Below are 23,030 nucleotides of genomic sequence, written 5' to 3'. Positions count from 1 at the left end.
GTATTATGTATTACATCAACTATACATCTTAACACCCATAATAGATAAAAGAATATGCCGCTGTGTATATAAATTATGATATAACATGTTTTAAATACACAAAGCTGAATAATGACAACCATATTAAATCATTTCATTTATTAGAGTTTCAGTCAAATTTCATTTATAAAAAAACAACGTCTGGTAAAAACATACTAAAACATTTCCATGACCAATATTTGTACATTTACGTTGTATTATAAACTGTAAAGTGGAAAATGTATAAATGTTAAGCAATTACACATGAGTGACAAAGATAAATGCTTTAACATTTATGCTAAACAATAAATTATTTCTATTAACAGAGGTGTACTTACCAATGGTAAGACATTGGATTTAGGAAAAAAACTAAAAAACAAACAAACAAAAAAACACGGATTTATGACACGGAACATGTATCGTTTGAAAGGATCCGTGAGAATGTGTAAATGTTCATTGTTAAAATTCCATTTGTTCCAAAAGATTCACTTGTTGTGTCTGCAATACAAAAAACAAAACAAAAAAAGGTAAAAATTATCACAACATATTCCCTAAATTGAGTCATTTAGATAATTTTATAACTTTAATAATAACAGCTGTTTGAATTAATTTAAACTGTTTAATTTAAAGAAGTATAAAGGTCTGCTATAGACTACTGTGTGGCAGATTATCTTTTCCTCGTACAACCAGGAAGTGAAAGATAAATAGTGAAATTAAAGTGAAATAACCTCAGATATCAGCAGCAGGATAAGACAGTCATCATATTTTATATGCTGGGACAGATTATGGATAGGAAATGAAACTCCTGATATGATAATGCAATATTTTCAATATTACCAGACTGAATTCAAGTGGAGATTTTTGCCTAAGTGCAGAAGAAAAATCTCACTTTAAGGAAAATGGCCTTTAAAAATATGTATTGAAATCCACAGCTGCAATTAGATCAAGTTCTATAAAAGGAGCACTTAAAAGTGCATTTTGGATGTTTTCTTTCAACAAGTCTGAAAAATACTTGAAAATTTTACAGTTGCATGAAAAAAACTGTGCTTTTGCCTGTAGAGTCTCACCTTTATAACTTTCAAACCAAACTTACAACCTGGTCAAGAGCTGTCTGATTATGAAAGAAAGCAACCAGGAACCAAGATAGAGAAATAAAACTTAAAATAACAGGAAACAAGTTTTCTCTAGTTAATTCCAGCCATGACATGTAACAACAAGACTATAGTGGATAGCAGAATCAGAGACGGAAATTTGAGTCTTCGAGACAAGACTTGGACTCAATACTTGAAGAAGACAGAGAGTCTTCAAAAATACATGACATTGCCGATTAATATCTTCTCATTAAAAAACATATTTTTCAATTCATTATATGGGCTGCAGCATCAAATATCACAACAATTCATCTACAAACACACCGTGTCAACATTATTATATATTGTAACTCTCACTTGTAATAAACATAGGAATCCGGTAAAATTTATATATTTGATACATTTAAATAATTTTTTTATGTAAAAAAAATTAATTGGGTTATTGTAATTCTTAAAGTATTAAATGAAATATTATTCATGAATGTTATTCGTAGTACTCCAACTGTGGACTTCTCAAACAAATCTAAATTCTTACCTGTAATAAACACATGAAACCGAACTGAGGCGTTTTGGATCTGAAGTCGAGTCAAACAAGAGAGATAGTCGGGTCGGTCCCGTGACATGACATCACAGTTATGATAGGGCAAGACCTCCACTATGCCAGCTTTCTGACAGAAATCTAGAAACTGCTGTTTCTTGCTTGCTTCAGGACTGGACCTGTCGAGGACATTAGAGGAGAGTGAGATTCAATGCCACAACTGAATAAGCAAATACCAACTAATCGTAGCTTTTGTATAAACACAATGAGGATCAGTCCTTAAAAGCCCACACATTTTTAATACCTTGCATTTTCCCGAAGTCTGCGACTGTCTCTGTAGTGCAGAAACCATTTCCATTTGCCTTGCTTGTCTAACTCTTCCAGAATCCCAATTACTTTTTTCATGTCACCTTCATATAAATTTAACAGAATAAGTCCAGTGAAAATGTAATAATGTATCAGTCCATTTCCAGTAAACCAACATGCATAATTTGTGTAGCAACTTGATCAGTACCTAGAGTAAGTGTGTCGAGAGCCAATTCATCACATACTATAAAGCCTCCCTTAGCAAAAAGCTCTTGGTGAGTGCAGTTCACCACATCATCGGGTCGGTCGATGCCAGCAAACAGGACACTGGGTGACTTCTTTAATTCCAGCAAATAAGGCACCTGGTTAAATAAAAAATTCAGAAGCCAACCTCAATTGAACTCCATTTTCTGCTTTTAAAGATTATCTTCCCCCCATTTTTTATTTCGATTATAGCTACCTTTTTGATAACAGCAAAGGCAATTTAAATGTACAAGTATGGAAATGAGCATGCAAAATTAAATCAAATATCAAATGCAAAATTGACCAATCTACAAATACATTTAATCATGTCTTTTTTTTACTAAATGAGTCAATGAAATGACTCAATCTGCCATTTTGCATCTGGGACAAATCATCCACTTCAAAGATGATTTACACATTTTTAGCTTAACATCGTTGTTACAAAGGAATTAATGCTAGTGCTTTAATTCAATTTTGAGTTTCATGCATTCACTTACCTTACATGTGTGCTCTGCAATGTCCTCATTTCTCAGTATAATGAGCAAAGGGGACTGATTATCACCATTGAGGTCAAACTCCTCTGGCTCGACCGGTCTGTGGCCTTCCATCTCCAAAAGGTTCTAAAAATCATTGAAATTCACTTGAAAATCTTTCTTCACTGTTTTGGACCACTTTATAAGATTCTTTTAATGCATTAACTTTCTTACCTTGGTTTCTTCAAAGAAGGGATCTGTTGATGTGACAAGGATGTAAAACCTGTACTTAATTTTAGCTTGACTCACAATAGACTTAGGACTGTCGAAAACATCTTTTTTCATGCGACCACAGAATCCAGAATAACGGTCAACTCTATCCCGATCAAACTTCCTCTTTCTTGGCTCAGTTGGATGAGGCAGAGTCTTCCCACTGCAGACATCGTTCATCATGGACTTGTATGCAACAGCGCATTGCTCTGTTATTTCTGATATCCCGGAGAACTCAACAGCACTGCCTTTTTCACAGAAAAGTCTTTGGAGATGTGGTTTGCGGTTTCTCACTGTTTCCCTCAGCTCTTTCCTGTCGGACATGTCCACTTTAATCTTAAAATCAGTAAGTGATAGTTGTGCTTTACAAAGTTCAGGGGAACTCTCTACTTCACTGAGATTTGAAAACTGGACAGTCATGGGACATGAAGCCGGGTCAGGATTTGACCTACAGTGTGACGTGGTAGAGCTCTTAGTTTCATTGAGAACCCGATTAATTCTTTGAGAGAAGATGAGGTACTCGCAATCAAGTGCAGACCGGGTCACGTCAGCCTTACTTTGTTGTTCCTGCCATTCATTAAAAGAGTCTTCAAGTCCCTTAGTCAAACTAACTCCATCGAAAGATGGTTTCATGGTGGGAGAGTTATTAAATATAACACGGTTTCCTTTCCCATCTAAAATTGTAACAATGGATGAGGGTGGAATGTCAAATTTGTTATCCCTCTCACTCGCATCTAATAGCTGACTGCAAGTCGCCTCCCTTCTGAAATACCTGCGCCAGTCAAATTGCTGCGTGCTTGGCTTAACATGCGACGTGGAACTAACTGTGAATGACCTAGTTGGCTTTGTTTGATACCTTTCCAAATACAATGTTTTTGGAATGTTGTCAGAAGAATCATCATCCCGCTCAGCATTTTCACAGAATTTTCTTTTTCGAGACTTCTTTTTTGGACTTCGGGCTACTTCTGTCTCATAGTCTGCATTACAAGTAACCTTTATTGGGTATTTGAAAGAAAGAGTGTCCGATTTATATTTCTTTCCTGCCCAACAGTTGTCATCCCTCTCGGTCTTTGCATGCTTTTTGTGCTTGTAGGAATAGTCGCGTTCAGATGTAATGTACTTGGAACAAATGGGTGAATCATTGTCACCACCAGAGTCATTTCCACATGAGTAAAACTGGTGATTAATGGATTCCTCTGTTTGGAAATCATACCATGGTATGTCTTCATAAGATCTGTGGTAATATCCATGTAAATCGTCTATGTAATAGAGTTCAGAATCATTTTGTGATGCACCCTCTATGAAGTTACAGTCGTCTTTTTCTTGGGAGGTGGGATAGAGTTTGTGCTTTAATGGAAAAGAGTCTTCATTGGGTGAATGCTCAGTAGTTGTTGCAGATTTATCTTTAAGATCCACTGTGCCAGTGTATTTGTTCCTACTCCATCTTAGGTTGTCATTGTGGATTTCTTCATAATGCCCTGTAAAGTCAGATAATGTCTTTGTGGTAGAAACATGGGGTTGAAGGCTTACTGGACTTTTAGGAGGCATCATGTCAGCGTGATCAGTGTCATCTTGGTAGTACAAGTCCCTATTCAAATCCTCTTTCCTGAATCTTTTGCTTACCTCTGGATAACATGGAATTTCATCTTGAGTGGGAGTAGAGAGCATGCGGTTTACCTCCACTTCTGAGGGTTTGTCAATTAGAGAAACTGCTTCATCATGAGATTCAGTCATGGTATTTGGGGGTGATGCACAGATTTTTAGGGACAGAGGTTCTTGGTTTGAGTCGATCATTTGATCTTCACAAGAATCTTGACTTTGGGTTTCATTCACATCAAAAAGTGCATCATCCTCACCAGTGACTTGAAATGCATTTTGTTGGCCTAAATCTTTTTCGCCATCTTTTTCTAAATGACTAATATCTATTTCTGTGAGGTCAACAGTACTTGTTGGTTTTGACTCGTGACAAACATCAAAAGCCTCTTGATAAACCACTATACTCTGCTCAGTAGTCTTGGTTTCACCCTCATCATGCATTCCATCAGTAGGATCATTAGCAGCTAGGGTGTGTTTCTCTTGAACAGATATGAGCTGATCTTCAACTAGAAGTGAATCTTTTCTAAATTCTTCAAGGGCACAATCTACAAGGTTTGCCTCCTCTGGTGTCTGAGGTTGTTTTTCACTCTTCTGCAGCTTCATGTCATGGTCATCATCATTGAAGACAGAGGATTTCTCAGTGGAGCCATTTTGTTCATTAACTTCCTTCTCCAACTTGGTTTCAGAATCCTCATCACTGAATTCCATATCATCCTCCAAAACCAAAGTAAAGTCATCTAGATATTCCTCCGTTGCTGTGGACGTCTCATGTTCAGTATCACTGCCAACCAGGTCTGCCTCTTCTTTTGATTTTATCTCATTTTCTTGCATCATTTCCTCAGCTGTATAACTTTCTTTCGTTTTCACAGGCTCTTTAGTGTTGTTACCTTCAGTTTCATGTGATGATGCATCAACCACATTTGATGGATCTTTCAGAATAAGCTCTTCTTTTGCATTAGGAAACTCATTACACTCTTCAATATTAGTCTCTTCCGATAAAGCATTTCTCAGCTCATCAGCCATATTTGAGTGATCTTTCAAATCATGCACAGGCCTAGGTTTTTCAGTTGTATTAGAAGTCTCATTAAGCTCTTCAGCTCTCGTCTCATCTGATGAAATATTACTTAGCTCATCAGCATGGTCAACTAGACTTGTGTCATCTAGTACAGGTTTAGGTTCTTCCATTATAAGAGGAATCTGACTATGCTCTTCAACAGTCTCATTCGATGAATCAGCTCTCGGCTCATCAATCATGTTTGCATGATCTTTCAGATCTAGTGTACTTTTAAGATCCTCCATTACATGAACAGTCCCTTTATGCTCTGCATGACTAGTCTGATCTTGGCTAGGCATTTCGGAAGTCATGTTTTCTTCAATGCTTCCATCTTCCATTATTGTCAGACATCTATCCTGGTTATCTTCATCTAATACAACTTTACTCTCTTCAGCTACAGATACACTCTCTTCCTCCACAAAAACGGATGCTCCAGTTTTAAGTTCAACAGTCTTGTCAGCATTTTCATTAACCAGAGCCTCTAGGGAACCATCTTTGTTTCTTTCTGTCTTTGCTTCAAAAATCTCTTTACTCTCTGCACTGTCAGACACCTTCTCCTTTTGCAGTATTACATGTGGTACATTCCCAGTTTGATTCTTTAAACCCAGATCAAAACTTTTCCTACCCAAAATAAGCCGGTGTTGTTTTGAGAATGCTGATGGTTTTATGGGACCAAGAATTTGATGGAAAACACCAATTTTATGGGGACCAGAAGTGGCCATGCTGGTGGATGCTTTATTATTTGTAGCATTTCTGACCTTTGGTTGAAGTATCCGAACACCTATTCTCATATTTGATGCTTGCTCACACAACTGGTTGTATGCACTGTTTTTCTCCAAGTGCTGTGAATATGAGCAGTCCGTGGTGACGTCATTTTCATCATCAGTGTCATCATCATTGTCAGGGACTGAACTTTCCACTGGTACATCTACAAGATTTCTATAATTCTGTAACAGAATTGAAAATATGAACACATTTTTTTTTTTAAAATCACACACACTGTAGAAGAAGCAAATATATAACTTATTTATATATAAACAGGCGCTGTTTTGAAAAGTTAAAAAAAAACACAGAAGAAGAATATTCTGAGAGAGTGTTATGAGTCAGCGGTGTACACTCAAGAACTGTCAATCATGGGATAATATCTCTTGATATAATGTATTAAAAATTATTGAAATATTTTTTTATACATGAAATGTGTAAGAAAATACACATTTATGACGATAAATTTTCTTTATATGTTTTATGCAGCTCATGATATTTTTATAACAATAAAGGATATTTATGACAAGTGAGAAGCAGGTGTTGCGTTCAATCTTTTATAAAACATACAAAGAGTGCATGTCTGCTTATTACAGAATTATAATCCACTTTAGATCTCAATCTAAAGTTATTACAAGTACTCTGTGACGGTTTAAAGTGGGTTTTGAGCAAAAACCTAATCACATACATTTTCAAATGTAGCTTGATGCTCATTATACCCTCTATTTATATTTTAAGCTATATACTTGTAGGCATTATAGATAGTTTGTGTTTCTGGCGTAGAACCAAACTTTATTTATCTTAATTTAAAGCTGTATACTGAGCCGTGGACCATATACAACATACATTACATATCTAAGGAAAAATACATTACTGGTCGGTGCCACCTAGCATAATGGCGTGAATTAGCAGACGGCAATCATTGGGTTCACGCTCGGTGTGAAAGTGATAAATTACTGATTTATATTGTCATAGAATATTTTAAAATTCTATAAAAAATATTAAATATCTCATCAAAAAAAATTTATCAATTAAAATCACCTAAATACAGTTCAATTTTAATGGTGTAAGATATAATACATTACCACCAATGCTGTAACTTTTGGACTGGAGGAGAGACTTGTCCCAGAAGGTGAATGCCTGGGTGCCGTTTCATGCCTATTAGATTGTGATGCAGTGCCTTTTTTTGTGCTCTGATCGGAGACTAAATTAAGATTTGCAGGCTCATCATTTTTCACAGAAAGATCCAAAACCGAGTCCTCTTTCTGGCTCAAATCAACATTGAGCAATGACACAGCATTCTGAATAGCGTTTATGTCCAAATGAACCATTTCAACCGTCTTCTCCTTTGGAAATGCAGTGCAGTTTTCAAGGTGAAATAACCTGGACGTGGCCTTACTATAGAAAAGACCAATCCACATGTGAAAAATAAGATGGACATCCTCATAGGTATCTTCAATGTTGAAGTTCCATTTCCTGTCAATATTAGGAAAGAGAAAAAGAAATCAGAGCCTTTCTGGATTCTGGGTTAGGATGACTCAAAGGATTACCACAAAAACTGTTAAAATATGTTAAACTGTTACAGAGGGTGCAAACCAGATCTTTGGCATATTTTAAGCATGTGGAATTTTTTCTATCTTGCAAACTCAAGACATTTTGGTGTTTTGTAAAATTCTACATTGGTTTTGCAAATTCCACTGATTTGTCACCACCTGCATAAAAATGTTATATGGCTAAATTAGAGAAATTTTAATTGTAAAGACTTGTGATAGTCTTGATAGTATCAGAATAAATACAAACCAATCAGTAATGGTTTGCATCATGTGGCATTTAATTAAACAATATAAATATTTATGGAAAATAGAAAAAATTAATAGTTTTAAAATAATTGTTTTAGTGGGATGGATGAAAATATTGGAAAGGCAAGTAAAAACCAGCAGATGAAAAAACAAATCCTTATTTTTTTGTTTTTAATTTTGGGTGAACTATTCCTTTAAATTGTCACTATACACATCCCTAATCAGAAAAATAGTAACTTAAGGCCATAATATTTTGATATTTGTCTTGTGCAAATATCAACATAAAAACAATATTAAATATTCACTTTAATAATCATATTTAAACCTTAACCGAAATTTTGGGGCAACAAGCAGTACTTACCCATGAAGTGCTCGTGTGACAGTTTTGTCTTTACTGTCATTGGTGAACTTGCTGTCAAATTTAAAATCATAAGGTTCTTTCCAAATCCTCGTCACATGAATCATTCCCTCCTTTTCGATTATGCTTCTGTTGCGTAAAATTCTTGATCTTCGCGGTTTTGTCTTGAGGATCTCAGACAATGGCTTATTTGGAGAAATCAAATGCTTCCATTCTGCTTTACCCCCTTCCTCTTGACGACATGAGGCCACAGCATCTTTGGGTAGGCTCAGATGAAGCCCAGTTTTCAATGACAGAGGCGATTCTACACTTCCGGATGGAAAAGAAACCTTGAGAGATGGACCTGACAAACCTGACAGCGGAGAGGTGGGCTGTGAGTAAGAATGTTCTTTTGATATTTCCAAAATCAGTTCCCCAGTCACTAAAAGACCTTCTGGGAAAGGAGACCTGGGGGGTAATTTAAATCTGGCCGATGGATAACGAAGAAGTGCATGAAGGACTGACTCCGGGGAGCCGCTAGCCTTCACTCCATCAAGGGCCTCCTGGCCAGCTTTGGCTTCTAAGTTTTTTAACATTTTATCGTTACTTGCACCAAGGGCCAAGTCAGCCAGTAAACTCAAAGCATCTGAGGGCAGAGACGCACCCGTGCTCAGTCTCTGTGCACTGGCTTTGGCATCAGTGCTAATTCGTCTGCTTCCCACCCCATCCCCAATAAGTGAAGAAATGAGCTGCGGGTCAGCGTGTTTAGCTATTTCAAAAGGTGCTGATGTGTCAAAATTGAGGGACCCTGTAAGAAATAGACAAAAACAAAGACAAAGCATAAAATAGCAGTAGAAGCAGTGCATAATCAAGCAGACATGCAAAAGAAGAAGGGCGTGTAGAGTAAGACAGTGGCCTTAAGAAGCAGAAGAACGTGCACACAGAAGATAGACACATGGAGAGGGAAAATGTGGGGCCAATTTTAATACACCAGCATAATTATGCCTCAATATCAAGCCAGTGTAATTTACTAAATAGAATGAAATGTAATCACAAAGGAGGTTTGAGGTTTGAAATTGGTTGCAAATATACACACAACACTTTCCGGACACTTTCTCACTCTTGGTATATGAAAATTTTTTTAAATGACAGAATGTCTAAACTAATAATTTTCTTACCATTTTCTTTTGATGCTTTGTGAATAAGACCTCTCCAAGACACAGGTTTTTTTGTCAACTCCACACCTTTCATTGGCGTGTGCTGTGCCTCATCATTTATGGGTTGTGATCCTTTGTCTGTCAGCTCATTTTGGGCAGTATTACACTTCTGATCCACGATGGTGCTCAGTTTTCCTTTTTTGGACTCTGGCCCTGCGTTATCCGACTCAGATTTTGCATTGTCACCAGGGGAAGGAGATTTCACCCTCTTTCCCCGTCTGAGCACCGTCTTCAATTTGCTTATAGATATTGCACTGTACACATGTTTTGCTTTCTTTTTGATTTTGTCAGGAGAGGATACTTTTGGGTCCAAGGACGTGGATTGGTCAGAAACTCCAGGAACACTGGAAGTTGCATCCGCTTGAACAGCAACAGGATGATCTTTATTTTTTTGGACACCTACAGCCATGTTTGTTGGAGCATTAATGGACTTTTCTGGACATACATCCTGACTTCTGTCACTTTCTGATGGATGGGTTTTGTGAAGTTTTCTCAAAATCCTTAATGCTGACAAGAGAGCACTTGGCATGTCTTTAGAAGTGCTGTCTGAGCCTTCTTCATCATTGACCAGTGGATCTTTAGAGGGCAATTCTTCCTTATCCTTCAAGGGAGATTCTCCCTTATTTTCCACCTTTTCTTTGGATTTGTTTTCCAGAGGAGAAATAATTTCTGCATCGGTGTCAATGCTCATCTCAACATGTGTTTTCTCCTTTTGTGCAGATTCTATGTCAGCATCTGAACCATGTGGGACAAAGACTCTACCACAGTTCGTAATTATGGTCTTTAGGCCATATCGTTCCCTTAAGTTAAATCCCTCCATCTTCCTCTTGGGTGTGCTAGACAAACTTTGTTTTGTTTCATTGTGCTGTATATTTACTTTAGTCTCCTTATCATTCTTTACAGCATATGATCTTAAAGACCGTTTCAGATTGGCATCTGTATTCCACAATCTTTTACGCCTTGGATGTGACCGCCAATCTCTTTTTGAGGGACTTTGATCATCTATAGTTTCAGTTGTCACACTTAATAAAGGGTCTTGTACTTGTCTGGCTTTAATCAGATTTCGTTTCACACCCCTTTTCCTGCGTCCCTTGCCCCTACGAGTTGAATGGGTTTTTTGATTGATGTCATCAGGATGAAAGGTTTCAGTCTTAATCTGGTCTTTCGTAGGTTCATCGGGAGAATTCACTGGCAAAACGACAGGCAAACTTGAAGTTGGTAAAGCAATGTTTTTTTTTACTTCTTTTTTATTCTTCATGGTTTTCCAATGAGTTCTACGCCTGCTACCTCTACGCCTTGAAAAGGACCGCCGATTTACTTTCTTATCAGGATCAGGTAACGTTTCCCCGGGTTGTGTATTATCCACCATCCCCCCAGCAGCACCTTCTTCTGTTGATTTGATTAATGGTGTACTGCTAGTTTGGATGGGAGTCTCTTTTGTAGATACGCCGACTCCATCAGCATCTCCTCTAATACTACCTTGAGATGTTTTCTCAACATCATTCTCAATACTTACGCAATTCTTTGCAGGGACATCACCCAATTTGGGTGACACTGTGGAAGTTGGATATTCCAACACACTGTCACCTACTGTAACTGGCAAAGCAGGCTGAGGCTGCTCTGTGGACAAATGCTTTTGCTCATCTTTTTGTCTCTTAACTGTTTCAGCTATTCTGTCAGAGGCATCACTGATGTCCTCAGATTGCTTTGTCTCCTCCATTTCAATGTGGCCATCAGTCTGTGGCACCTCCTCTGGTGATGATATACAGTAATAGACATCATCGTCATGATCATCACCACGCTGTTGTCGACCAGCAGTGAGTAACTCCAATGCCCTCCCTACTGGAATAGTAAAGCCACATGGCTCATCAAAATAAGATTTTAATTGAGTGCCAGCCTCCTTTGACCATTTAGGCGATATTAAGGTAAAACCACCAGGCACATCATATTGATCTGGAAACATACTGGCTTCCCTGGTGGGAACATCCAATAGCCCTGGGTGAAAAAGAGTGCCATAGTCTTGCAAATGCTTCTCTAAAGACACCTGGGAATGCCCCTGCTGGTTTGGAGGACATTTTTCCATCTCGGTTTCTGCATAGTTGAGCGCTGGGATTACTTGCATTATTTCTGTTGACACCTTAGTATTTTGCAGGTCACACTTGGCATCTAAACATAAAACCATACAAAAGATATGTTTATAAGATGTGAAAGACTTTCAAATAAAAGCTGCATTAAGTACATAGTTTTAAAAATCTAATAAATAAAATTATTCTCCTTAATACCTCTTGGCACAGTTCTTGAGTCTGGGAAAATAAACATGCCTTGAATTGCTGCTGCCTTACCAGACTTTGCATCTAGAAATAAAATAAATTAAAATAACTTTTACTATTATTTAAAAATGACTAAAATGGTCACAAAATCTCTCTCTCTCTTATATATATATATATATATACACACACACACACACACACACACACACATACACTCACACACGCACGCATAGCCGGATTATCCACAAGGGATTTGGGCCAGTGCCCAGGGGCACCAACCATTCACAACAACTAGGGGGGCACCACATGACACAAGCTTTAAAAATATTTTTCGTAAATTGTTTTATTATTAACTTGAAATTTTTGAAATACCATACATAACTTGTTTATAATAATTATATTATTATTATTAAATAATAATAATAATAAATTATAAATAAAGATTACATGACCACTATCAGTCCCCCCCTTCCGTCCCCAATCTGTCAAGAGTCCAGTGCGACTTACATATGTTTTTTTCCTTATAATATTTTGTTTCATTGTAATGGCTGTATATATATATATATATATATATATATATATATACCACATTTCCCTGAACTAAGTACATTTATGGGGCTATTATTATGTTTAAATGAAAATGAAAGGAGGCGGTGGTATTTGAAATCCTATTTCGTTTTATTGTAAATAACCTGTGAGGAAAATTGCAGTAGCCAAAACGAGCTGTCTGATGTTATCAAGTATGCTGCTGTTTGCAGAATTACCGGATTTGCATCACATCGAATGCACAAAGTCCGAACTACCGAGTATGCACTTCCAAAATATGCATACTTTTGTTGCGTTCAAGTCCTTCTGGGAAGTTTGTACTTACGAGTTGACAAGATGTAATTACAATGACGGGTGCGTTGAAGTCAGTCAGCACAATAAATAAATTACAAGAAAATACAACATACAACTCTCCTTATAGAAAATAAAAAGCTAAGAATTTGCATCAGGTGTGGTTTGCATTTTTATTAATTTTTTTTTTATAATTTATGAAGCCACTTAAATCTGTATCACATAAAAACGTATTAATTGTTATATTGCAATCCTGTCTATCAATTTCAACTAAAAAATTACTTTCAACAACAAACATATCCATTGTTCCATTGATTCTCTCATGTTTCTCATTGACAAGCCCCCAACTCGGAAACTCTTGAGCTTAAAGAAAGTTTCCCACTCGTAATTACAACTGTGGCGGCATTCATGTGCATTTAACTCGTAAATACGATGTATCCGACATGACCCATTGAGAAATGCGCGCAGACCTACGTCACCAGTCTATTTACCTAATCTTCCCAGTACTTTAGACCGCAGTGGAAATGCAGAAAGCAACAGGTCTAGTGGGGGAAAAGTTCCTGGGGAAAAAAGTTCCTGGTACAATTGTTTCGGGTAATTTCGGTGGAAATGCGGCATAATTCACTGAGATGCACCTGTATATATATATTTTTTTATTTTATAATATAAACAAATATATATTTAGGATTTTTGGTAATATAGTGTAGTTTAGGAATTGACAGCATTAAAGGGGGGTTGAAATGCTAATGCCTGCAACTGGTTTAAACTTAAAAGTTGGATTCTCATGCTAAACATGGACAAAGTTTCAAAAATTAAGTTGTACGTTTGAAGGAATATTTTTGTTCCAAAAATACTCCTTCCGGTTTGTCACAAGTTTCAGAAAGTTTTTTTCGAGTATGGGTCTGTGTGACGTTAGATGGAGCGGAATTTCCTTATATGGGTCCTAAGGCACGTCTGCCGGAAGAGCGCGCGCTCCCATATAGCACAGCACTGAGAGCACAAAAGGCATTCACTGATCAGAGCGAGAGTGAAATGTCACAAAAGAAGTGTGTTTTTGGTTGCGAGGGCAAGACAACCCTAAAAAAAAAAAAAAAAAAAAAAAAGGGACCAGTGGACGGAGTTTATTTTTAAAGAGCATCGACGGAGTTGTGAAAGTGTTTTTGTTTGTTCCCTCCATTTCGAAGATGCTTGTTTTACAAACAGGGCCCAGTTTGACGACGGATTTGCATATAGTTTTTTTCTTAAGGATGATGCAATCCCAACGAAAAAGGTCGTGTTTTGGAACCACAGGCGGTGAGTAAAACTGCTTAAAATGTCTCTGCCTCCTTATTAGTGCATCCGCCTCCCATGCCGGAGACCCGGGTTCGAGCCCCGCTCGGAGCGAGTCGTTGCTGCTGCTGCTCTCGTTCAGTTTCAGCCTCGGGATCTGATTCTGGATCATAAATAAACAGCTGAATCTGACTGTAAGCCATGGTTTGTTTTGGATGATGGTTTTTTTTCCCTCACGGTAATGTCACAACTTCCAAACGCTCTCAACGCAAAAGCCTACTTGAGCTCGTGATTCTTTAGCTCCGCCCACACGTCACACCTCCAGCGGCTCGTGTTTTTCCGAAATAAATCAGCACAGACTATTTTTCTCTTATAAATATAATAAAACTAAAGACTTTTTGGAGATATGAAGGATACAGTACTACTCTACAGGTATTCAAGATTAACAGGATATTGAGTGAAAATGAGCATTTCACCCCCCCTTTAATAAAAGCATACATTACTAATTAACAAACCGGAACTCATGGTGTATTTTTATTTATTTATTTATTTTTTTCTCTGTTGGGCAACATCTTACCTTCATAAGAGAAGAGGTGCGAAGAGTGTAACAGTATAAGAAACCCAGAATCTTCCAGAGGGATAACAAGAGCCTGTTGAATGAAAAAAAAAAAAAAAACTTTAGTCAACATTAGTTCAGAGATTTATCCAATTATTAAAAATATTTCCCTCTTCTCCATATTTACCATGTCTTTTTCCTTCAGCTCTTGGGCTATCTGAGCCAGGTCATTTTTCGCCTTAGAGGACACAACATCATACAAGTTGAAACATCTGCCATCTATGCAAACTGTGTGGAGATGGAGGGAAATAAATTACAAAATGTCGACCAAGCACTCATTTACAGTTTTAGCACCAATATTGGTGATACTGTCAGTTACCAATATAAAATGTTAAACACACCTTCACCCACTATGCAAGTTTCAAAGATTTCACGTGGCAAGGTCCTCTTCAGTTCAGACACACAAATTGCTCGGTCAATTTCAACTGTCTTTGGGCTGAAAATACAGTTTGCATTTCAGTCCTATGGCGTATAAGTACATAGTATAGTATACATATTAATCTACCCTTGATTTTTGGGCAGCTTTTTGGTGAATTACCAGATATGGTTTGTACATGTTGTTAAATAAAACATACAGTTTGGCTGGGAACCAGGCTCCGCTCGAAGACTGAAGACCAACATCATAGATAGTAGATTCAATCTTGAACTGGCCAATCCATGGTTGGTAATGAAACACTACAATACAAGATTAGCTTAAAACACCATGTTGATATTTACACACTCTCAAAGGAAAATTTAAAATACAGTGAATATTATGCAAAAGAAGTGCAAAACCCTTTACAATAAATGAAAGAATGCAAATGGACAAGATTGTGAATTAAACAATCTTCACTAATTACCCTATTTGCAATTTCACCACAAAAACAGAAAAAAGCATGCAAAATAATCTAATGCTTACCTGTTTTGTCTTGGCTTTAAAAGAAACAGTAGGGAAAAAAAAACTTTAGTTGTCAAAAATCACCATTATCACATGTAAAACAAAGTTTCTCTTAATAAATACTAAAGAGTATAAAAACTGTCAAACCTTTTTTGCTCCAACTCTGGCGTGGTGCTCATCTTCCCATATGAGAATGCCACAATGGCATATGGACAAGCATGTCTTGGACATGTGTCTATTTCATTGCTTCCATCACGGAGTTCATACATGTAGTACTGTAAGACAAACCAACTTCGTTAAATTTACAGTTTGAAACTAAGGAAGGAAGGAAGGAAGCTTTTTTGAAAGCTTTAGCACCTGTGTTAGCTCATAAGCCAAGAAAGAACTAGTAGTTGAAGACACAGCACCAAGCTGATCTGATATGTGGCAGTCGTAGCCAGCTGTCGGAGGAGTGAAATTCTGGGTGTAGTTGTCTGTAACCTCTTTCACTCTCCCCTGATACATATATAAGAAATATAAATATATAAGAAAACATGTTTGCATTAGGTGCATTAGGAAAAAATCAGCACAAAGTAATAGAATGTGGGTGGAAGAATTAAAATTTTCCAACAACTTGCATACCTTGGTCAGCTTCATAAGGACTATGTACCCTGTCTTCCCATCGTACCAGCGCTTCAGGTCAAGGCAGTCCGAGTATTTTGAGATATAGACACCTAATTTATATCAGAAATATAATTAGATAATTATCACCTCAACAATACTAGAAAACAACTACACAACAGTGCAACAGAACTCTATGCAATAGCTACATTTCACACAAATGTTCTACCCACATTTTCATCCCACATTTCAGATATTCACAAGACAAAACATATAAGGCCCTGAGAGCTCTGATGGTGTTCATACACCACGAGATCACAACTGTGAAATATGAGCCCTCAAAGAAGTCTTTATGTTACAAAAATATAATGTCTGAAGATCAAAGCAAACAACGTGTGCTTCAAAGTAAGGTGTAATTCCAAAATTCTAAGGAAGTGTTTTACCTACCCAATACTAGTTTTTCAGCATTTTTTTGGATGAGAAAAAAAGGTGCACAAGGAGTTCTCAGGAAGGTCTGTTTACCTTGACATGTCAAACTGCAGCAAACAAGTTTAATCTTTAGCGCTGGTAATTATTAAGCCAGCAAGTCCTGGTCTTGCATAAACAGGCTTTTAATAGAAAACACAAAAATCTGGTCAAGACTGCAGGCAATATTAAATCATATAACAAAATGGTTTTGTTATAGATTTTTCAGGTTGTTTGAAAAAAATGTGTATGCCCTTACACCCAGTTCTTGACGTTTTGGTTTACATCAGATGGTCAGAAAACATATAGAAACTTTCCCTTACCCTCCTACTGATTACTCACTGGGTCTGAAAATATATCTGCATTTAAGGACACTAATATGATAGTAACAGTCATCCATAAAATATGTTGCTGATCTGTTAAAGATTCCTAAATGCATCTACTTTCAGAAGGCCAAATGAAGTGCTTTTGCTTTTACCTAGATACACACAGCATCTCACTGACATGGCTGCTTCAACACTAACTGCAGTTAATGAAACCACACCTTCCTTCTTTGCGTGAACATTTGGACAGAAAAAAGTTCAAATCACATCATATGACCCCTTTAATAAATTGTAATTAAAATAAATATTTAAACCTATTATCCTCTGCATTTGACCATAGGGTCAAATAAATGGTCAGAAATGCTTTAAGGATATCAGTAAAACAGTCCATGTGACATCAGTGTTTTAACCATAACTTTACAAAGCTACAAGAATAATTTTTGTGCACAAAGAAAACAAAAGTAACCAATTTATACAACAATTATTCTCCTCTAAGTCACCCTGGGACCATTTTGGAGAGCATCACGACGCAGGCTGCTTATGTGCAGGAATGCACGTGTAGTGGTACTCTCGGTTTACTGATGTCCTTACTGTGTTACTGTGCCTTGACTGTGGTAGCTCCCTTGCTGTCTATGCAAGGTCAGAAAGCTCTCAGATTTCTTCAAAAATATCTTAATTTGTGATCCGAGGATGAACGACATGAGGGTGATTAATTAATGACAGAATTGTCCTTTTTTGGGTGAACCATCCCATTGAGTAAAATTGTATTTATTTTTTTCAGTTGCAGATTGTTTATTAGTCAGTGATGTAATGATTAACCATGATTTAAATACGTACCGATTCAAATCGGTTGATGGTAAACAAATTGCGATTAATTTAGGGGTAGTGTTTTATATGTAAGTCTGAGGGAAACTTACTGTCTTTAGAAAAGTTTAGATGGTATTTTTTTTCTTTTCATCTTGCCTCTGTATAATGCATATTAAAGTTCAAGTGCAACGCTGCTTTGTTTACAGCAGAAACCAAGGAAAAGCTTTAAGTGCTAAATGCTGGCAAAGAGGACATCTGCGTCTCATTCAGCTCATCTGCCATTTCTGTTGCATGCAGATATTCTTTTATGCAAAGTTTCACTAAACTGAAGTCAGACCATTCTGTTTTTGCTTTAAATTTTTAAATTATTCAAAACAATTTAGATAACTGCTCATGTTGCATGTATTCAGCATCTTTTTTTGGTTCTTGATTAAAATGCAGTGGTTGCCTCTAATTTTAAATGTAAAGAGCACAGACAAAGTCGTATTTTGTTTATATGAAGATAATTATTTTGTGTTATTTATTTGATTCGGGACTTGTTTTAAAATTTCAATTTTTGTTTTGTTATTTACATGTACATTATATTTACATTTTGTCATTTAGCAGACGCTTTTATCCAAAGCAACTTACAAATGAGGACAAGAGAGGCAATCAAAACCAACAAAAAAGCAATAATATGCAGGTATATTAGTATATAATTATAGTGTTATATAGCAGTAGTTTATAACGGTCCTGCAGTCTCTAGCAAACATGTAATATAAGTAAATACTTCTGTATCTAGGTTATTTGAGCTCATAGTGAGAAGACCAATGTAAAAGCAAACCTTCACTTTCTCTTTCTATAGATTAACTGTATCTCTTACGTAGCATACTTTCACTTTTCTTTTCCATTTGCAAGAGAGACCAGACGAAATGTGCAGTTATACTGAACACTACTACTATTAAAAGCCATAATTTTAATCTGTTATATGCTATTTTGGTTAGTAATTTACTTGGTTTGAAGCAGTTGCTCAGTTGCAATACAACAAAGTTGCAATTCACTTACAACACTTATAAAAAGAATCAAAGCTATGATTTATTAACAATTCACTGAATTGTGCCAATGAAAATCATGCCAGTAACCGTTGCTGACAATAGCACATTCACATCAAGTCCTGTCAGAAAAAGTATGAAGGCTTCAGAACCTCCCCTTGCCTGATCTTGCTGCAGTCACATGTGAAATATTATCTTGTGCATGCAAGTAAACACATCGGGCTGTCAAGCTGAAACGACCACCAAATAATGCAATGGCTAGTTTTCTTTACCTTTCGAGGAGTCTCCAAGAGTAGTGCATTTTGCTTGTCCAACCAACAAGCCTGTTTTGCCAATTTTCCTTGCCTGTGGAAAAACAGATATTACAGTAATGGGTTTGAAGTTTTAGAAAGAACAGTTTTGATATCAGGTCAATTCAATAAGCTCCCTTAGTGTTGTATTCCTATACCCTGTTCGCATCATCAAACAACAGGAAGCCAAATGACTCTTCAAGTTCCTTTTCAGAATATCCTTTTTCCCGTTTCTCGGAACGAAAGGCAGCATACTGTTGGAAGAAGAGATTTGTTATAACATGATGCAAATCTCACTAAATCACTGTAAACTAAATGCAGAATGGGGAACATTCGGACAAAAACTTACCCGTTTTTGTAAAGCGCCATTGTTGATCAAATGGGCAGAATTGTATGTGAAACATTCTTTTGATTCTTCATACAAATAGTTGTTATGAAGTGGGGCTAGAATACTCTCGTTAAAGGTTACTGAGCCTGGATGCACAGGCTGCAGAAGACCTGGTAAAACAGGACACATGTTTGAGTTATATTAACTGCTTCACAACCTTCCAAAACATTACTTATTTCCAATAACTAACAAAATGGAGGTCACATATTGTCGCTCTGGAATCATAACCAGAGAGCATGTTGTAAAAGTCATCTCAAGGACATTTTGAGATAAATGCTCAATAAAAGCAAGAAGTCTCGTAGAGAGACATTTTCTGAATAACTTTGTTAGGAAAAACCAACAGTTTCATGAACTGGCTTAACAACATTAAAACAAACAAAACAGTATTCAGCATTAAAGAAAGAACAATTGTGCAATCCTTATGCTGAAAGAACCCCATGTTCATCAAGTGCAGTAAAATTGCGCAAGACTCCTGTTTCCAGACTAATCTTCCTAATGTAGAATACAATGACTTTAATTTCACATATTAAATGAATCTTTTCATTATTAACTGATGCAACTATACAGAATATGAAATGCAGCCTATTCTCTTCAGCACATGGTGGATTTCCAAATTCTAACTTTTCTAGAAAAAAAATGTATTAGCTGGTCATACCAGTTAAATGTGGTCAAGCTGGTTTTTGAAACGCCTGTAAACCATGCTAGAACCAGCTAATGTTCATCTTAGACCAGATACAAACAGTAACCACATTTATAATAATAAACAAAATCGATATTGCAATGTCAATTGTGACACAATCTTAAAAACTCAACATTTATACCCTTATGAAAATTATTATACTAAAAGTGTAGTACTCGTGTGTTATTTATTTTATTTTTTGGCATATTGATCATTATTTGTACAACCAGTTTTACTACACATACCACGGCTAAAACTATGGTTAAGTGGATAAGTTGTGGTTACTGTGGTTTAAATATAGTAACCATGTTTTTTTTGTTTTATTTGTAGCAAAACCATGGTTAATTTTCATAAGGGTATACACAAAATAAAACATGGAAAGAGGTTTATATCACATAATGGTAAATACATCAACATTACTGGCCATAATTTACATTTAGAAATGTCAAATCATTGAGAATAAACAAAAGAAATTTTCATATAAGAGATCATGCAGAAAGATCTAGAAAACACTTATTGATCCAAGTACAAGAGAGGACACTGTTCAGTTGTAAACAGCAAAAAACGTGATTGTAGTCAACCCTTATTCAAATTAATCCAAAAGCTTGGAGCAAAGTTAAAACTATCACGTGTAGTTTTACCAGGCCCATGCTGACTCAACTGCAGAACTTTAGTTAAGAACACCCAACCAAACCTTTAAGTTATTCCTGTTTTCTTTCAACCAAAATAGGATAGTCGTTTAAAATTGTTCACAAAGCTGCAATAGTGTGACTATATTGAAATACCTATGACTGAACCTAAAAAATTATTAACCAGTTTCGGTAACGTTAGTTCTCAAACAAACAAAATGAACACACACACACACAAATAGTGTGGATTGAATTTCTGAATACATAAAAATGTAAAAATGCACGACTAGATATTTCACCACAATACGGATGATACAAACGCTATTGACGTCAAAACAGAAACTAAACGTGTCCATTAGGGCACTAAAGCCAGTCACCTTCTGTTGATCGAGTAGTCACATTCTCCATGAAGACGAGGCATAGATCCCAGCTTTTCGCTTTGCACTCGATATATTAGATATTTCTAATCCTCGACGGCTCACGACATTCCACTTAAACGAATAAAAAGATACTGCCTTTTCCGTAAAACATTAATGAAATGTTTATTTAAAGCTGTAAGGAGGAATATAATGCTCGACGACTGGTCTCTCAAGCTTGAACTGCGTTTTGGAGGACTTGAATTGGGCTGTGTGACTGTGTGTTGCAACCAGGAAGCGAATCCACATAAAGACAACCAAACGTTGGGCTGTGGGAAAGAATGGCTGCCAGCGAATCGTTCTGAAGAACTGTTTTTATCGGAATTCGAATTCTGACCGGGATTCCGATTCATTCGACAGCGCGCGCCGTCTGCTCGAGGGACACAGCGGTATCTAGAAGAGAGTGGCTCGCGCGAGCAAATTCGAAACGAAAAAGAAACAGAAAGTCAGAAGCTCGCGTCCATCTTGCGTTCTGCGTACAGTTCCGTTTGACATCGCTAGTAGTCGTAGTCCAACAATTAAAAACGACGCAGTTCGTAGCAAATTATACGATGATTTATCTCTGAATGTCGATTCAGCGATTAAAATGGAAGTTGAATATGGTTATATATCGATAATGAGTAGAAACCAGTTGCATGAATTTAACAAATATCCATAGTTGCTCTGACAAGGCCTCATTTACTCTTCCGGCCTTTAGGTGGCGCTATTCAGTTTTCTGAATTCCTGAACTCCACTCGTACGCCTAAAAGAACATTTAGTCCTGGACGAAATGTTCACTGAGCAAAACAAGGCTGATTTTGTCCTGGGGGTTGTTTCGTAAAACAAGTGTACGAAATGAGCCAGGCTTGTTTCAGTTAGTCTGACAACAGTTGATTTGGTTCAAAATAAATCAGACTAACTGAAATAAGCCTGGCTCATTTGGTAAACTTGTTTTGTGAAACGTGCCCCTGCTGTGCCTGCAGACCTTTGGTCAGGCAAAGCCAAAGAAGGTGTAATGCATATAGAAAATATTTAAGCCTAGTTTTGAAGGAATGCAGACAATACAGTTTAAACATATTACTTGTAAGTGGAACTAGACATATTAATATAGGATAATAAAAATGGGTAATTCTACAGAAATGTCCATTTTTGGTATGGCTTACATTAAAACTTAGACCACATTATTAAATTACCCTTTGACTTTATGAATACACATAAATGACAGCTTTATCCTTTTTTTATATTTTTTGTGCCTTTATTTAAAAACTACGTGTACTACCATTTTTGTCTGTCACTGATGTTATCTTACTTTGGTTAAGATACTTAAGGTTTTAATAAAATATTATTTCTCAATTTTTTTCAGCACTTGTAGTCAGATACAGAAAAATAATGATAATGTAACAAATGAGGAGATTTTGTTTTATTTATTTTAATCAGGTTTGTTAAAAGTGCGAATGATGTTAGTTAATTTGCGCAACTATGTATTTGCTATAACAATGAAATATTTGAAAAACAGTTATAAACCTGTAATGATGCCAACCTTTAAATCTTAACTCTTGAGTGTAGCAGAAATCAATGGATATAAACATGTCATATATGACACATTTTATTTAGTGTGATAGAAAAATAAACATGGTAACACAAGTGGCACAGTGAATCTCGTATAAGGGTATTCTATAGTCTTTGACTTAACAAATGGTAGAAAAACCTGTTTTTGTTACCTCAAAATAAAGCACTTAGCCCTCTGGCTGTGGGGACAAGCAGTTTTGTGGTGCTTGGAACTCTTTATAATTAATTAAAAACAAATATTGCCATCTTAATGGCTCAAGAAGGTTTAACTGTTGAATTAA

The 23,030-nt window shown here is 36.5% G+C and overlaps 1 protein-coding gene across 2 annotated transcripts; it reads right to left on the bottom strand.

Moving 5' to 3' along the window:
• Positions 1-123: 123 nt before the first annotated feature.
• On the bottom strand, positions 124-21,990 carry LOC113106975 (uncharacterized). Of its 2 annotated transcripts, XM_026269070.1 has the most exons (22): positions 21,163-21,989; positions 19,439-19,587; positions 19,248-19,343; positions 19,072-19,144; positions 16,195-16,286; positions 15,931-16,068; positions 15,721-15,848; positions 15,595-15,608; positions 15,272-15,371; positions 15,038-15,132; positions 14,824-14,924; positions 14,658-14,730; positions 11,987-12,058; positions 9,666-11,870; positions 8,512-9,295; positions 7,437-7,827; positions 2,904-6,536; positions 2,694-2,816; positions 2,162-2,315; positions 1,952-2,057; positions 1,645-1,826; positions 124-516 (listed from the first exon to the last, which is right to left on the bottom strand). In XM_026269070.1, exons 1-22 carry the CDS (start codon positions 21,191-21,193, stop codon positions 419-421), a joined length of 8,838 nt encoding a protein of 2,945 aa, XP_026124855.1. In that variant the 5' UTR covers positions 21,194-21,989; the 3' UTR covers positions 124-418. The 2 variants fall into 2 exon arrangements, with proteins under 2 accessions (XP_026124855.1, XP_026124856.1); XM_026269071.1 differs by lacking the exon at positions 11,987-12,058 and having other exon boundaries at positions 21,163-21,990.
• Positions 21,991-23,030: the final 1,040 nt, after the last annotated feature.

The sequence above is a fragment of the Carassius auratus genome, chromosome 8 (genome assembly GCF_003368295.1).
Source record: "Carassius auratus strain Wakin chromosome 8, ASM336829v1, whole genome shotgun sequence".
Lineage (NCBI taxonomy): Eukaryota > Metazoa > Chordata > Actinopteri > Cypriniformes > Cyprinidae > Carassius > Carassius auratus.
Note: the sequence above shows the minus strand (reverse complement) of the source record. Positions and strands in the feature narration are given on the sequence as shown.

Coding starts and splice junctions, on each gene's coding strand:
- LOC113106975 (XM_026269070.1), bottom strand. CDS start 21,193: ATGGAGAATGTGACTACTCGATCAACAGAAG. Junction 16,069..16,194: donor TCCTTATGAAGCTGACCAAG/GTATGCAAGTTG, acceptor TATATGTATCAG/GGGAGAGTGAAAGAGGTTAC. Junction 7,828..8,511: donor GTCACACGAGCACTTCATGG/GTAAGTACTGCT, acceptor TAATATTGACAG/GAAATGGAACTTCAACATTG.